At 34.5% G+C, this 18,277-nt stretch overlaps 1 protein-coding gene across 1 annotated transcript in view; it reads right to left on the bottom strand.

Annotated features, from left to right (window-relative positions):
- LOC132286027 (serine/threonine-protein kinase ATM) overlaps positions 1-17,825 on the bottom strand; it is a 108,480-nt gene extending 90,655 nt beyond the window's left edge. The window contains exons 1-20 of the mRNA XM_059788281.1: positions 17,197-17,825; positions 16,556-16,664; positions 16,302-16,445; positions 15,219-15,374; positions 14,921-15,116; positions 14,663-14,819; positions 14,383-14,522; positions 14,192-14,279; positions 13,680-13,783; positions 12,955-13,053; positions 12,222-12,278; positions 11,936-12,020; positions 9,888-9,962; positions 8,993-9,034; positions 8,288-8,358; positions 8,070-8,118; positions 2,893-2,964; positions 835-990; positions 617-706; positions 339-526 (exon numbers count right to left, since the gene is read on the bottom strand). Of these exons, the coding sequence (XP_059644264.1) occupies positions 339-526; positions 617-706; positions 835-990; positions 2,893-2,964; positions 8,070-8,118; positions 8,288-8,358; positions 8,993-9,034; positions 9,888-9,962; positions 11,936-12,020; positions 12,222-12,278; positions 12,955-13,053; positions 13,680-13,783; positions 14,192-14,279; positions 14,383-14,522; positions 14,663-14,819; positions 14,921-15,116; positions 15,219-15,374; positions 16,302-16,445; positions 16,556-16,664; positions 17,197-17,271 (2,153 nt within the window). The 5' untranslated portion in view covers positions 17,272-17,825. The remainder of the gene's footprint in view (positions 1-338; positions 527-616; positions 707-834; positions 991-2,892; positions 2,965-8,069; positions 8,119-8,287; positions 8,359-8,992; positions 9,035-9,887; positions 9,963-11,935; positions 12,021-12,221; positions 12,279-12,954; positions 13,054-13,679; positions 13,784-14,191; positions 14,280-14,382; positions 14,523-14,662; positions 14,820-14,920; positions 15,117-15,218; positions 15,375-16,301; positions 16,446-16,555; positions 16,665-17,196) is intronic.
- Between the last annotated feature and the right edge of the window lie 452 nt (positions 17,826-18,277).

Here is an 18,277-nt window from a genome sequence, read left to right as displayed (position 1 = left end):
CATAAATGTAGATAATCAACTAAAAAAAAGAAAAAGAAAAGGAAAGAAAAGAAAAAATGATTAACAAAATGGAATCCTGCAGGAATTAAGTTTAGCCAATGCTTCATTTAAGTGAACGAGCATGTAGGTGCATCTAGTAAAGCACCAAACCACAGAACCTTGTCAACAACATCATTGTTTGAACAAAGCCACATACAGTTAAATATAAATTATTCGTCTCAAGAACACAACACGGCGCTAACACAGACTTTACCCCTCACCAAAGTAGCAAAGACTGATAATTCTTTAGAAAATTGATCTTAGAATGTAAACAAATGTATAAATGAGATAAACCAAACCTTGTTATGTAGGAGCTGAACATGAAATTAGATAAGAGAGCACATTTAAAAAAAACATCAGACAAAAGCATCTTTTCAATCTCCCTGTCCACTATAGCTTCAAGAATACTGCTTTCCATTTCATGAAGCAGCGGATCTCTTAACTGATGGGGAAGACGTACAGCCTGATAGCATTGTGATTCGGGAACCTGAAAATTTTAAAAATGATAACCAATTTTAAAATAAAAAAGAATCCAAAAACAAAATTACTTCTTAAAAGAAGAAAAAGGAAATGGCACCTCAGTTCCAGAACGAAGATCAATTTTTGCAAGAACTTCCACAGAGCACTCAAAAAATTCATATGACGCTTCATACTCATGTTTTTCTGCCTAGAAGCACAATAAAAATTCAGTCCAGCGGCCAAAACTAATATCTATAAATGAGATCCAATAGTTCAAGTAAGAAAATTAAAAACAAAACAAAAAGGAAAAAGAAAAATATCAACATCCACGTGTACCTTAATCCGATCATCTGCGGGTTCAGGAACATCTACAAACAAGTATGAAGGGGAAAGTCCTTTGTGATTATGCGGGAAAGGAGAACAACCAGCACAAAGAGCATAAACAGCTGCTGGCAACAATACAACCATGCGCTCATCCAACAATGGACACTCCTACATAAGAAAGTATTATGAGCTAATAGAAAGCACCAATAAAACAGAATGTAAAATTTCATTAACATAATATGCCAGGTTGCAAGGAAGAGGACTTAGAAAGTAATGAATGGGGAAAAAGAAACATCAAATGAATAAAGCAATTTCTTTCCCTTTGAAATGAAGAGCAAAATACTATTTCAGATGTTAAAAATGAAAAAGTAGGCAGTGTGATTATCGCAAGCAAGAATTGTTGGGTGTTCTTTTAATGGTTTCAGTACCTGCGGGATTATTAACAGTACCTTTTTTAGAGAATGTTAATAAATTCCAAAATCCATTTCATAAGCATCACCCAGTTCAGAAGTGAAAACATATAATTTGGTATAAGACTAAAATAAAATAAAAGTTTAAACAATGCATCTATTGTTAAGAGAAGGGAACCATGTTTCCATTTAAAGTTGCAGTTAGTTACCTTGCTAATATTGACAAAACAGAAGTAAGCATAGCCTGCTTAAAGATAAAAAATAATAATAATAATAATAATAATAACAAATAAATAATAATAATAATAATAATAACGATAATAATAATAGTTGCATGTATCATTTCACTCCCATCAACTCCCATGCCTCTGGAGGATATCCTAAGTTCTAATGTTTTTAAAGATTTTTTACCCCCTTTTTTGATGGGCAAGGCTTTCTTAGTCTTACTGGCAAGCTAGGAAGCACAGATACTTCCCCGGAGGCATTGTGGCGGTATCAGACACGTGTCCAATACCGATACGCCTAGGATATGCTCGGACACGTGTCCGATACTCCAGAGAAGTATTCGATTTTTTAAAATACTTTTTTTAATTTCGGATACGCCGAGGATACTTCTGGGATACGGCGGGGTTCATATTGTAATATTTAAAATTTTGTACGTTAAAAAATGGGGTCAAATTATAATAAAACAAAAATGAATTTAAAACACCAAAATTACTAAAATCGATCCCCCACAATTGTTCTTAATTCTCATCCCAAAATTGTTTTTTAAAGACATTAGAACTTCTCCTTGTTTATTTTCTTTACTTGCTTCTTTATTTATGAACATGTTAATTAGTGCATTTAGACAAGATCAGAGTCCCACATCTTTGATAAGCAAGCAGCACAAGCTTCTTTTCTACATGTGAGGAGATACTAAAATTTGAAATCTTGATCTCATCCTCAAGTTGATTATGTTTCTTGTCAAAGCCAAAGATGAACATGATAATAGCGACATCTCCATGATCAGGAAATCAGAAAAAGATCAAGGATTAGCGTCTTTGGGTGTTTGTGGATGGCCTCACAGGTACGTTTTTCATCCTATAATTACACCCTAAAACAAAAGCCTACAAGGAACCCTTATCATGGATAAGGTTTCTAAATAATTTCATGAGTCAAAATAGATTTACACTTATCAAAAAAAATGAGTCAAAATAGATTTACATGTATCCAGAAGTTGGAAGGTAAAATAAAAAATATAGTGTTGTCTTCCGACTAACCCATTCAACAACTATCGAAGTTGGGAATCTCATAGTAGTGTTGCAGACATTTTCAAAGGTCCTTCAAGAAATTTATTGTGCTATCAAGGTAAAAGACACAGCCAAGTCCAAAATACCCAGATGAACTAGAATATGATCAAAGCCCCCAAATATGAATTTGCACATCATACAAATAAAAGAAAAAACAAGCTGGACAACAGCAATCCATGCACCGCAATATTGGTATACAATCATGATACAAGTCCAAGTCATTTTGGTAAAATAACAGGCAATGCAATAGCAAATTTCACCTTCACCAACCAAGTTTGATTTTTAATCAAATAAAAATTTGAAGTAGCTAAAGAAAACATTACAATAATAAAGAGAAAATTATATTTCATTAGAATTTAAAACAAACTTACCTTCCTGTTTAGTAAAGCTAAAACTGCTCTTAAGAGATTTTGTCGGAGATATAAAATGTCACGAAGATCACCCTACACAAACAGAAAGATGGCAGACAGAAAACATGACAACATGGTACATATTCCTTTCAAAAGGAGGAAAATAAAGTTTCAAAGGGAATTGAAAGACCCTATTAGACATAAATTGCACAAAGGCTTCGAGTTTATATGAATCGTCTTAGGATATCATGCAATATGGCACAAAATAACCTGGATGAGCCAAGTTCTGTGCCACTCAATCATGAATTATACATAACTAAGCCAAACAAGAGGAAAGATTAAAAATGTTCACTGCTTTTTGCTCCAGCTCAGTTTCAATGAGTCAACCAGCAATCAGGCTTAGGACAGAAAGGGCGGTGACCAAGGTTTTCCGTCAGCAGATTTCAATTCCTTATTAAAATTTGTTTGTTTAACTAAAAAGTTTCATGTGCCTCGTGGAAGCCATTTTAATGTAAAATGCTGATCTTAGTGGATAAAATGCAGAAGAAGTTAATAAGTAAACAAAATGAATTAAGATTTAACAAAGAAATTAGTCAGGTGTGCCAAGTAACATACAAAGAGAGTAAAGTGACCTACGTTGAAGATGTAGGATTCTGATGCATGCTCCAACTAATTAATGCTAACAAAAGTTGACGTATGAAATGACAGAGACCAGAGAATCAGCTTCTCACGGCACCAACAAAATGTCGAACATCCATGAATTTTGGTCAGTGCATTTGAAGAATGATTTAAACTTATAAAGTTTAAACCTTTATTATTAGTCATGCTGAATAAGGTAGAACTCATTGCTAGAGTATGTAATCTACAATTTATTATATGGTGCATTAATGTTCCAATATCTTGTAGGTTTAAGGTTTAAAAGTTAGAGGAAAGGTAAATTTCTTTTATATAGTGCCCATCTTTTGACCTCAAATAGCATACAAGGTGAAGTGAAAACTAGGATTAATGCAATGGCATTAATTCAGAGTCTCAGACATGATAGTGCCTTTATGTTTTTAAAACCCTTGCTCGTATTTAGACATGTTAAAGCTAGGATCTCAGTCTCCTATTTAAAGAAGGCTCCTAAGTACTCTTATTCCCAGTCTTCTTTCAAGACTTAAATTTTGTTGAGAATTCTTGGATGTCTTGAATGGCAAGTGAAAAAGGTTATTTATGTTGAGGTTGCGAGCCTTGCTTAATCTCCACAACAGATGCGGGAAAAAAATTTATGGACTGTGAAGCAGGAATAATTTGGTAAGGATCATATCCATATCGTATTGGCATCTAATATCAATACTCTAGGACTTCCGCAAGATCTACCTCCGGAATAGGTATTGTTCCTCCGGCAATGCGCTCGCTTGCCTTTGAGATTGATACTGCAGTTTGTAGAGTTCTGGTTGCTTTGTCTAGAACCAGAAGTCATAAACAAGCTGACAGGTTAGATGCAGGAAAAAATTTATGGACTATGAAGCAGGAATAATTTTGTAAGAGGATCATATCCATATCGTATTGGCATGTAATATTGATACTCCATGACTTCCACAGACTTGTGTCCAATACATTCTAATTGTATCTATAACTTCAAATGATATTTTAACAGATCGAATACTTCTCAGATACTCCAGTACACGTCTGCCTGACAGGTCAAGAATAATAGAATGTACCGCTTACAATACAATATCATAGTATAATTCTTAGAAAGTGTAAATTTAAACATAGCTGCATATATATATATATATATATATATTATTTTTTACAAATATACATACATATTCGACTCAAGAAAGTCTTTCCCAGGTACAAAAAGTAATTTTTCATCGTTCCACTATATATAAGGCCATAACCTCACCCAAAGCACATGCTATCGTATCGATCCTTAATAATTCAATCCATGTTAGTTTGGTCTTCCCTTCCCCTAACATTACCCCAAATAAAGACCACATCAATTTTCCTAATTTACCTATTGCTCATCGCTACACATGACCGAGCCATCTTAATCGTTTCTCCTTCATTTTATCACCAAAAGGTGCAACTATAACAATTTTATGAGTAATCATTCTGTCTTTTTTGTGTTGTCACGCATCCATCTCAACATTCACATTTCTATCACACTCATCTTGTAAGTATGTGTTTTTGGCCTCCCAAACATTCCATCTGATAAAGTATGGCTACTTTAAAAGTTTTTTATATAAAATTTACCTTCCAATTTTAAAGTATATGCCAATCACACAACATTCCAAAAGCACTCCTCCATTTCACCCATCCTCTTTAGTTCTATGATTAACATCCTCTCCAATATATCCCTCTATCCATAATCGAGTCTAGGTAATAAATAAGATGGCTTTCTGGTACCTCTGGACCCTCGATTTTCACTTATATTTCTAATTTTACTAAACATTACATTACATATATCCAATTTTAGTCCTACTTATCTTAAACCCTCTTCATTTTAGAGTTTTCCTCCAAACCTCTCGTTTAGAACTTATGATTCCTCTACTTTCCTCAATCAAAATGATATAATCACCATTCTATATACATAGAAACAATATATATGTATATATATATATTTGTGTATTATGGCATGCTCGAGCCTTAAGTTCCAGATACTTGCCTCATTAAGCTTCAGGTCTTAGGTTCGATTCAACTTAGGTGCGAGCAATTTCTTGGGGCCATGACCGCGGACATAGTCCGAGTTTTACCCGGTCCGTATGGGTGGGTCACCTTACACGGGTCCTTGGGGATTAGTAGAGGCAAAGCCTCGGGTTTCCAAAAAAAAAAAAGGTTCCAGATACTTGGGGGGTAGCTCTTTGCATGTGGTGGGTTTTGTGGTGCGAGAGGAACAGGAGTTCTTTCGATGGTGTTGAAGCTCCAATTTAGGTGTTACAGCATTTTATTTTGAATTATTTATTTTTTGGGGTTTAAGGGCAGTCTTGTAAATTTGTGGAGGACTTTACAGATTTTGTGGATAGCTTGCGAGTATAGAGAGTATTGAGTTGCCTTATTTTGTGTAGTTGTTTTTGGAGTGTGCTCCCCTTTGAGCACTCTTTAATGAAATCTTATTTATCAAATATATATATGGGTGTGTGTGTGTGTGTGTGTGTGTGTGAATTATCATGCCCACCTCATATTGGTATCCTCTTTTAAGGAATTGATAATAATGTTGTATCAGTCTAATGTCATATTTGTAGGTACTATGTGCACTCATACTTCATAAATTATCGATGGTTGAATAATGAACAAAGTATTCATATCCCGAATGGCAAATAGATGATGTTTTACAAGGAATCTCCTATTCCCCTTATCATGTCATGGATGCAAGACAAAACTGTGGTCAGATTATGAGATGAGACTAAAAGAAGGGGATGTGAAACAGATTGAATAGATAGACCAGATAAACAGAGGGACTAGAAGAATAAGAACTGGGGAAGAAGATAGAGAATTTTTAGAAACTCATAATCAAAGTGGTGAAGTTTTACAAGGAAACTCCTATTCCCTTCAACATACTCTATCAGCATGATACGGTATAGGCATGTGATGCATGACAAAATAATGGTAAGATGAGGCAAGAAAAAAGGTATGAGAAACAGAATGAAGAGACTGACCAGAAAGATAGAGGGATTAGAATAAAAATTAGGGAAGAACATAGATGATTTTTTAGAAACTCAATAATCTCGATAATAAAACTTTAAATATTTTGATTACATCAGAGCCATTATACAGGCAAGACTATAAACAAACCCTAAGAAACCCTCCAAATAAGAAGAAAATTCAAGTTTCTTTTTATTACTATCACTTTTTGTATCCATCCAACAAGTGATCATTGCTTGATAATGGTAAAAGCTCAAGCTGTCGAGTGTGAGAATCCAAGTCCGCGGGTAGCCACTTTGTGCAAATAATGCAGAAAGTTAAAATGATACCTAGTCTGTCCCTCCCAACACCCTCAACTAAGTAAGCTAAGTTTTTTTTGTGTGGTTACTTTTTTACACATTCAATAGATTTTTAAAAGGTTCAGCAAATTTGACACTTGGGTTGATTTTTTATCCTCTTTTAAACATCAAGATGATTTGCACAAAACAAAATCGAAGACCTGATGTTTTTAGCATAATTGGACATTTTCAATGTCATAAATTTATGGATTAGGAATCAAATGCATGCACCAAAAAACATTGACATTGGGTATTTCGTATCTAAGCATATGTTCTAAGTTGATAGGCCATCATGGTACTTTTGGATCATGCCATAAGTATTACGCTATTTGTATCATATATTTCGTTGTTAAACTTTTTCTTTTTTTCCCCAATTTTAAAAGATTTTTCAAAGATAGTTTTTGTATCAGCCTCTCATCTCATATAAAGTTGCTTCTTATACCAGGTTGTGGGCAATATCAATCAAGCAGTGAATGAGACTGTTGTACAGTACTGTATAAGTTGTCACACGTTTACAGTTAGTATTGTATGAGTTGTCACCTACCCATCATTAGCATATATAGAATTACCATGTATAGGGTTTTCTTGTTCTCCACTCACCTACTCCCGTAGCTTCTCCTATATAAACAACATTGTATTATTGTATTACTTACTCAATAACATATAAGTTTTCATATATTCTCTTTCTCTCTCTCTCTTTCAACATGGTATCAGAGCGGAAATCGATCCCTCTTTAAATTTTGGAGGTAAGGTTCAACAAAATTACCAATTAGCTAATCTACCACATATTATCCCCATTATTTAAGTTGGAAGTGCATATTTTAAGTTTCTAACTCATCATTTCACTTAACAATCGCCATATTATCAATTAATGACAAAAAAGATGAATTGATGACGCAACACCATCATAAAGCAAACCACTGCATTGGGCAATTCAAATCCATGAACATCAAAACCAAACTACAAAATTAGTGTTCCACACACTTGGTCATTATTGTGACGACCTTGTAGAAGGAGATGCTGAAAATAATAATTATAATAACAGTAAAAAAAATAAAAATAAAAAATAAAAACTCTCTGAAGTATTGATAATTAGATCATGCTTTTAATTCACATTACTTAAACTACTAAAAGAATGAAAAGGGCTCTAATGGTTTTGAAACAAATGCTACAATTACAAACATGAGACAAAGGAAAAAGAAATCCCAGAAAAAGCTAGTTGGAGACATTTACTTGAGATCCTCTTCTTGAGAAATAACTTGAAATGAAGCACAAAACTGACCTGGATAGGAATCAAAACCACACAATTAGAGAGAACATTTCACTGACATTAGAAGTATCAAAATCAAGTATACATCGCACTTGGTGGAGATGTAAGAACCACAAAACTAAAACGCTTAATACAAAAGGAAGTAGGATTTACGAGCATGTGTGCATATATTCATACTTACATTGACGGCAAACGCTTGAACAACCGAATTTCCCATACATCTTGAGGTACAACAAATGTATTCGCGGGGTCCTGACAGACAAAATGTGACATAATAACTGTTGTCATCTGACGTTATCCATAATGTGACTCATGGATGTGAGCAAGGAAGACAAGGTTTATGTGGCAACCTTGTGGGTGGGTGGGCATGGGCAGGTGTGAGGAACTGGCAAGCTACGGATGCACGATCCCACATCGCCTGGGTGTGGAAAGGGGAAGTGCTATAAATGTAGGATTGGTACACTCCAAATGGTATAAGGCCTTTTGGGATAAAACCAAGAGCAAAACCGTGCAAACTTGGACCCAAAGCAGACAATATCATTCCATGTGGTGGAGTGGGTCGTTATAAATGACCCATCCGAAAGTGTGCCGACAGGGCCGTCGGGCCACTTAGGGTGGTGGATTGTGGCGATTTTGTGGGTAGGTTGAAGACACTAGCAGGCTACCATGCTCGCAGGCTACGGGTGCACGATCCCACGTCGCTTGGGCGTGGAAAGGGAATAATGCTATATATGTAGGATTGGCACACTCTAAATGATATGAGGCCTGTTGGGGAAAAACCCAAGAGCAAAACTGTGCGGGCTTGAGCCCAAAGCGGACAATATCATACCATGTGGTGGAATGTGAAACAAGTTAATTAATGCATGAGATAGAATAGGGTACTCACATTCAAAATTATGTCCCTGAGGAGCATCAAAGCAGTATCCACCTGTACAAAAACCAAAAATAATGTACAATTATAGCGGCAGCTTAAACAACAGCTAACCGTACTCAACTCACTCAACAAAGCATTTTTAAACAAGCTAACCAACATCATCACTCTTACCTTTATCCCATATGAACAAACTCAACAACATGAAATCTCTTTTTTTCTTTCTTTTCTAGAATCTTATATTTAGAAAACCATCTTAACTAAAATTTTAAAACTCAACGTTATTCTACAGATATAAGCCATTCCAAAATTTTGAACAAAAACTTTCCAGGCTCAGCTCTCAGTGAAAATAAGACACAACATGATATAAATACTGACATAAAAACAAAGAAGAAGTGAGGAAGAACAACAAGAGGAAACAGCAATGCATGGACTCACATTTTTTTCTATAATTTTTCCTCCTCCTTGATCAAAATTGCCATTGCTTCTTACTTATATTACAAACGATAACCCGAGATTTTGATATAAAAGCCCTTTACCATAATCTCTTGTGACAATTAAATACAATTATATGAAAAGAAAAACATGTGTCCTAACAAGTCAATAGCATGTCTATTCCCTATAGCTTACATTCAAGTCTGATATGTAACCAGAAAAGAAAAGAATTCAGAAATGGAAATGTTCACGGTATTCCAGATACCCATTTAGGCAGTTGTTTTTGACAAGTGTCTAACTCAACATGGCTCCTCCGTACAAGTGCCCATGACAATTAAATGAGTGAAAAGATGAGCGTACCAGTGAAAACCAATACATTGAAAATTTTACTTTAACATTTTATTAATCAAACAGACCAAACTAAAGATACTGATTACTTTATTACAGCAAAGATGTGTCCATGAACTAAACTTACAACTGGGGAGACATTACTGAATATAGGTAATCCGCGCATTAGACAGCTCCATATTGTATGCCAACCTCTGTCAAACTGCAGAAAATCTTCCAACAAGTCAACTAACTCTCATTAAAAGGAAAAACACTTGACAAGAAAAGAATATCAACTCATCTAAACAAAACGTATATTTTCAATAGAACATCTTATTAAGCAACAATATTTTGGTCATCCTACCTCGGGCTTGAAGATGAGATTGATTTAATAAGAAAATAATATAATAATTAGACAACAAACATGAAAAGCATCCTCAAAATAAGAAGACCGGATTGAATGATATTCAAATATATGTCCCAAACTGAAAAGAAAAAAGCTAAAAGAAACTAAAAATCAAAGTCATTCTTCCCAATCAATTCATCTTAATCCTTTAATACTGTGAGAAACTGCTGGGGGAATTTGCAAAAGGGATCAGGTCATACTCAGACCCACACAGTAAGTCCTTCAACCTTTTTTTTCCCTTTTTTTAAGTAAAGATTTCATTGAAGAGTGCTCAAAAGGGGATGTTGATGAGTTCTCAAAAGGGGAGCGCATCCCATATACAACTTCACAAAGACCAAAAGGTCACTATAGACTCAAACTATCCAAAAAGTAAATGATCTCCCCCATAGATTTGCTATAACAACCATGAATCCAAAAAAAAATAAGGTGCCAAGAACATAAAATTAAAAAGCCCAAATAGGAGTCTCTTCCCCTTCAAAGGATCTTCTATTCCTCTCCCTCCATAAATTTAAAAGCCCAAAGGTTTAAGTCATTAAATCCTAATGAAATTAAGTTGATGTTTTGGGAAAAGTTGGTTAAACACCCAAACTTCGGAATAACTGTGAATGGCCATACAACTTAATCACGTTTGAAAAACTATTTCCAATATTAACCCAGTCAAACAACTCTCAGCATACAGCAATAGGGTTTTCCACAAACAGCCCCTAAGTATTACATAGAGAGCAATCCCATTACATGAACCCACTAAAGTTTCCACATTGCTTGTAAATGTGTTCCTTGAGAAAACATGACCACCTCTTAAGATGATATAACCTGTGATGGAGAACAAGGCGCAACTCAAAAGCTAGAACCACATATGACCTGCACTTATCATTGGAGAAGGGGAAAAGAAAGATAGAATTAGGGATATTAGTAAATTAGGGTTTTATTTATACTTATGGCTATTTTAGTAATTTTAAGGATATTTTAATACTTTATTGTTTTAGGGTTTGTTTGGCTGGTAGAATGGTATAGAATCCATGGTGGAACATAGACAAACATGTCCACAACAGAATTATTTTCTGCTTAGGAAAAAAGGTTTGAGTTTCTTTTCATACAACACAAAGACACAAATTGATGGCTAAATAACATCGGTTGTCCAAGACATTTGGAAGATATCATTTACCAACAAATGAAAAGAAATTGAAAATACCATGGAAGATTGAAAAGCATCGTTATATATCAAAATGGACGAAATGTTCATCACTTATTGAAATACATGAGACTATACATTTTAAGACATGTTTAAGAAATTAAATTTTAATTAAGAATAACATAACAGAAATGAAATCAAAATTAACTGACATGCCCAGATGCCAACGCCATGTATAATGGTCACTTTTACACAATACAATATACATTTTAAACAGTGAGAAACATAGCTGAGAACAACATTTTCCTTGCATTAATACAGTAGTCCAGAACTCACTTCAAAGAAGGTCAATTGTTAGTAATAGAAAAGAAAATTATACAAAATAACATTGGTTCACTTCAACCTAATGCGCCCTTGAAATAAAAATGCAGTTATATAAAGCAGTGTTAAAATTTTACAGCATTGTATGTCTCACTCCTGGAGACCTGTGCCCAATAACTCATCTAATAGACGTAAAAAGCACAGTTTAAAGATGATTTCGTTCAGCTCAAAGCCAATATCCCATATCATAGATACATATAATAATGAAGGCATCACTGTTTTCTCTAATTTAAAGATACATTATTTAAAAAAGAAAAGAAAGAAATAAACCAGATACCTCTTTTGAGATGAAGGATGAACCTGGTGAAATCTCCACTCTCAAAGATGGGAGCAGCAGCACTGAAGACAGACCCTGCAGACACCTAAGGATGCAGGTAATGCATTAAGTATCACAAGTGTTAAAGCAGAGCTACGGTATATAGAATCAAGTGGAATTCAGTGGAGAAATGACATCATGGAACACAGCAGTGTCACCAAAAAAAAATTCAACAAGTTTTACTATGGATGCAGAAGAATTAATTAGAACTGGTAAATTGTTTTTATGTAATTGTAGAGCAGCATACCTCAATGTCCACAGCAACCCATCATAAGCATGCTCCATATTAGCATCATTTATTATTCTGCACAAAATTCCAACCTATTATTTCCGCAATTTAAGAAATTTGAACATTTGTAGTTCTTGTAAACAGCTAATCAAAGCAAATACAGGGGCTGGGTAGTTTCAGCATGCTGGAACTATATAGTGGTGAATGGCACACTCAACTAGGCTGCAAACATGTCAATATATATATATATATATGCGTGTGTGTGTGTGTGCGCGCGTGCGTGTGGCGCATGGCACACTCAACTAGAGTGAATATAGTGGTGAATGAGTGCATAATTAATTGATTGAAGCATCAATGTGTGCCATTCTGTACCGAAGTTAAATGTAACCAAATTACAGTAAATTCTATAATTGTTCTTTTAACAACATAACAATAACATCTACTTTTTAACAAGTAAAAATGAAGTATATATTACATGTCAGGCAAGAGCATAAGAATAATCAAACAGCTTCTATATTTTGGCATGTGAACACAACAAAGGACGAAGAAAAAAAGAAAACAAAGAGAAAGAGGGAGTGAGAAATGAAGAATATAGTTATAAAATCTACTATAAACTTTTGTCCTACTTACGGTATCCTTTTGTGTACTATTATACACCAGAAAAGAAAGAAATGTATCAAAAGTGACAATAAGCTAATAAGAAGTAAATATTGACACCATTGACCCTCCAAGCATGCTAAAGCTGACTCACCTTTCAAAGCTTGCACATATTCCTTCAAACCAGTAGATGAAAAGATCCTTACTGATGCGAGTACAGTAGTTACGGATGAGACAACAAAACGCAGCATTCCTGTCATACAACTCTATTGATTAATTCAGCATATATATCAAAGATCCTTACGGTCCAGAAGAGTAACAATATTTACACAGCGGGGCAGGTCATGACAGATGGTATCAGTGGGGGAACGTGCACGAGCACAAGCCAGCAAGGACGTTGGTTCCCAAGAGGGGGTGGTTGTGACGCATTTTGAAAACCGTGAGCACGGAGAGTGCAAAACGAACAGTATCTACACATCGGGGCAGGTAGTGACACAAACTTTCTCTAAAATTCTCATTATCAATACATGCGCTCCTTACAATTAAAGCAAAAAAAGAACGATCTTTTCACTTGTGTAAACAATACATATAGACTTTTTTAAATCAATAAGCTATGATGCAAAAGGAAGATTTGTTTATACAAAACACTAGCTTGTGAAGGGTTTAAAGAGGAGAGAGAAATGTACATATTTCCCCACAAATTATACTTAATGTCATCAAATCCAACGCCATAAAGAAGTCATAATGTGTTTAACATCTACCCAACGTCCATACCAAATAGTGTGACCAAGATTAATATGGGGTGAGAACTGATATAGACCATCATAAAAACCATGCTAGTATGTGAAAATGGGTCAGAAACGGCAAAAGAAAGTTTACCATAACCATTTTCCTTTAGTGAGCCCCTCCTTTAGATATGCAGCAGCATGCTCCCTTCTGGCTCGTTTTCCAGTTGATGGTGCTTTTAATTTACAAACACAAGCCTGGGATAGTAAAATCATATTAGCCAATGACCATTCTTTGTCTTCCACCAAAGGAAGAAGTTTCTAACTCCTAGCAGCTTCTGCTTCAATTTTACAGGAAAAAACTTGGGAATATAGCATATCACATTTATGCTAAAAAATTTAGCATATTTCATGAAATATCCATTAAGATATGGCACAAATCTTTTCTTATCCATCTGAGCCTTTTGCAAGAGAAATTATAGAAAACTCGTACTACACGATGAAATTAATCAATTTAAAAATCCGAGAAAAAACCATAGATCCTTGGAACTATTCATAGAAAATTCATAGCACAATTAAATTTTACAAAAGCGAACAAATAAAAGCACATCATAGAGCATCATCATAAAGAATGAAATACAGGCACTAAATTTCTGAAACAACTACCCGATAAAAGATTAGGGCTGCTAGCTCCACCAAACTGCACTGTGAGGTTGTTAAGGTTCCACACTTGTCATCCTTGGTCGTATCACTCCTGAATACATAGTATATTCACATAAGCATCTAAGAAATCACTTTAAGTAACTCCAAAGGAGAATGTATGATGAAAACAAAAACAAAAACAAAAAAAAAGTGACCGTGGCAGGTTGGTGCAACAAATATTGATTTGATCTAGTTCCTTGCCAACTACATCCAGAAGTTGTTCTACCAAAGCACTCCCATCAGTAGCACCCCTAGTTAAATTTAATTGTAACCTTGCATATAAAATAAGTGCATCCTGCAAAAGAAAAATATGAATATATTTGGAAAAAAATAAATATATAAAAATAAAAAATAGAATACATGTATATTTATTATTACTTCAACTATCTACAAATATACAGACATCACTATGTATGTAATACTAGTTTAAAAAACCTTTAGACCGCGGTCGTGGGTTGTTATCCAACAACGGAACACAAACTGCTGCACAGCATCATGGATTTCCAAGGAATGAGAATCCAAATTTGGACCATCCCTTAACAAGTATGTGTTGATGCACTCAATTAGCTTACGTGAAATCTTCCCTTCATCCCTGAAAACATAATGGTAAGGAAAGTGATTGTCCAATAACTTCCAGATTAGAATTCCACCATTACAGGCACAAATCCAAAGGAGGGTCCATATATGTTGTACCTTACATAAGAGAATATTCCTACAAACCCCTTCACAATGTCTTCTCGAAGATTATCTGGAAAATCTCCTGGAGGATTTTCAAGAAGCGAATGGAGTGTCAGAATGCAGCGAAAGATTTCCTCTTTGGGATTAGATTGACTGCCACTACTGCCACTCAAGCTTGTTTCCACCTTTTCCATATATAGAAGCACCAGACCTTGCCAAAATAAATGGGACTGGTATGATAAATTTGAGAAAAGACAATTTTCCAGAACATCATAAGAAACATGTATGAGGTGCAATCGAAAAGGAGACTCACTGCAATATACCCGCTTCCTCATATGAAATCGATAATCTCTCAAAATATGTCGTAAAATAATTCCATACTCGGACTGAAAGCTCGGGACATCTTTTATGACATCCCACATGTGATTAAAAAGCAGTTTGGCCACAGTTAACAGAAGAAAATTCTTTCCTGCAAGGATAATGGTCATGTAAGCAAATTACATCCATTGCTCATAACATCTTTTCAAGTCAAAAATGCTTATGCAAACAATTTTACTTATCATAAATAGAACATAAAATTATTCACAAATCTCTTTGGTCACCAAAAAAATAAAGGAAAACCAATGAAATAACAACTTCAAATATTTTGTTCTGGTATTTTGCTTTTCTAAAAATAAACACTCAACTCAACTTAGCCAAATAGTTATAATGGCCTGAATTGAATAGTAATTTGTGTTTCCTAGGGTCTATACCAATGCAAAAAATTACAATTGACTGTACACTTCTTCGGCATTTCTTGAGAATTAATCAAAACAAAAGTACCAATCAAGCACAAAGTTTATAGCTCGTAGATGATGAATCAATTTCAAATTTTTACTTTCCTTCACTAGTAAATGGATAATTACTCAGATGGACTTAAAAAAAACTTTTGTCCTACTATTTCAGATTCGATACTCGAGTCCTATTTCACCATTCCGCTCTATTTGGGGCCATCCTTTGATTAAACTGGAACCGTGTACAACAGGTAAATCAATGCAAATATCCATCTTCCCATTAGTTGATAGATACTCAATCCAATGAAGCTGGAATTGAAACCAAATCAGGAAAAATGAGGTTAATGCCTGTGAGAATACAGAGATGGTTCGGTTATTTATAGTGAAAACAAATTAATATATCGGCAAGCGGTGATTTCCTTCAAATTCACAACATTTATAATAACAAGAGGATGGCCGTGGCCAAGGTAGTGAGAAAAGACACATTGTGCTATGACTTAATGACAGAAATAGCCTTCTATGAGCTGAAAGTATTCTAGAAGTTGTCCCAAATGGCAGTGGCTTGGGTCACTTGAGGAATATGATATTTACCTACAAGGAAAACAACTTAATAAAACACCAACCTGAAAACTTAGCATCATCTGCTCCTTGAACAACAATTCGCAGAGTCTTAGCAAAAATTAACTTTGGTAAACGCCGCTTGCTTGCAGATATCTCCAGGGATATGCATTGAGTGAGCAGCGTAATAAGAAAAGGCCATGTTTCAGCTGCATACATAATGCAATCCTCAAATTTCCTTCCAACATGTAAACACATAATGACATAATGTGTTAAGAGGTAGCAACCCATTCCATATGATACACACAGATATACATACAGTGAGGTATCTCGTTAGGCTTAAGCTTTGCAGTTTTCTGGCCAATATATCTACAAAAGCCAATTGATCTTTCACCTTCCAGCCAGGTACTCAACAACTTAATCCCTTCCTAAATTCATACATCAAATCAGAATAAAATAATCAAAAAACTTAAAACTATAAAATATTCGCTCAACTGAATCCAATTCAACTATCTGTCACAGTTAAGTTCATTTTTCCAGAGATCAAAGAGAAAACTACTAAATTCAGCTGAATCTAATTCAACGATCTGTCATAGTTAAGTTCATTTTCCCAAAAATCAAATAAAAACCACTCTAAATTCAGTAGCTCTGATTTTTTTTATTTCCTCACATTTTCTCGGTAATCAAACAGGGGAAAGAAAAAGAAGTGAAGATAAAGCAAAATAAATAATCAAACAAACATAGAACCAGGAGAAGATTCTTCCTGGTATCCATGAAGATGTAGGAAACACAGGGAATACGGATTTCGGCCAAACGAGTCTATCTGTCTTAGTTAAGTTCACTTTTCCGAAAATCAAATAAAAAATACTATAAATTTAATAGTATGATTTCTTTCTTTCCCACATTTTCTCGGCAATCAAACGGAGGGGAAAAGAAAATGAAATGAAGATTGAGTGTTACTTCTCGAGTTTTGGCTTTGTCGGATGAGAGCATTGAGACGATCTCTTGAACATCTCTTGAAGTGACTAAATTCATTTTGGTAATGTTTTCGATTTTCAAGAGTTGGATAGTGACATTTGGAGAGAAATTGAGTATTATGAGTGCTTGGAGGGTCGAAGTCTCGAAGACGATCGGGTTAGGGTTTTTACGCGACGGTGATTCTAGAGTGAGAATTGGCGGGAGCTGTGAAGGGTTTAGATTCTCCTCTAATAATTAGAGATAGAGAGAGGAGGGTAGCATATGAGTCTCCGAGGGTTTTTTCTCTTTAGACAAAGGAGGTCTTTATGAGGAATAATTCTCAAAAATTAATAATAAATAAATTTATGAGGAAATTTTTTTTTTTTTACCCCTACGAGAGAAAAAATTTCGTGAAAATAACTTTTGTCACATAAGCAAGAACTGTAGACAATTTTTAGCAGTGACTATGAAAGTGGCATTTCTTTTTTTTTTGGTGTGTGTATTTTTATATTATTTATTTAGTTTTTTAAAATTTCTTTGCAAGTTTGTATTTTTTTTCCCTAATTTTTTATTAGCAATGTCCCTAAATATTTGATGATGGGTTCAAGTCACAAAATCATCATTTCTTACAAAAAAAAAAAAAAAAAAGAAAAAGAAAAAAACTAGTGTACACATGAGTATCTCATATGGTCACAAGCAACGTAGGTCCAATGATATATCTTGCATTATTTGTTTAAAAGATAAGCAACAAATATATTAACCAAAAATTTTGTAAGAAAAGTAATTAAAATAGATTAAAAAATTTTAATACTAAGTAAATATTTAGCACATGGTAAAAAGAAAAAAGAAAAATCATGTGGCCAACCTATCTCTTTAGAATAAAAATACAATGATAACAATCCCCACCAAAAGACACGACAATGTCACACACAAATCCTTTATTTTATCATTACGGGAGTGAATAATGAGGTTGTCTATTTTTTGCAATGATTTTGAATGGGTGACAAATCCTAGTACTGGGTAAATTTTTACCATTAGAGTTGGGTTTGGATTAAAAAACTTTAGTTCTAAGTCAATTTGTCTT

This window comes from Cornus florida, unplaced genomic scaffold, assembly GCF_030987335.1.
Source record: "Cornus florida cultivar Cherokee Brave unplaced genomic scaffold, ASM3098733v1 CherokeeBrave_3.0.0_Hap2_Chr11, whole genome shotgun sequence".
NCBI classification, from domain to species: Eukaryota; Viridiplantae; Streptophyta; class Magnoliopsida; order Cornales; family Cornaceae; genus Cornus; species Cornus florida.
Note: the sequence above shows the minus strand (reverse complement) of the source record. Positions and strands in the feature narration are given on the sequence as shown.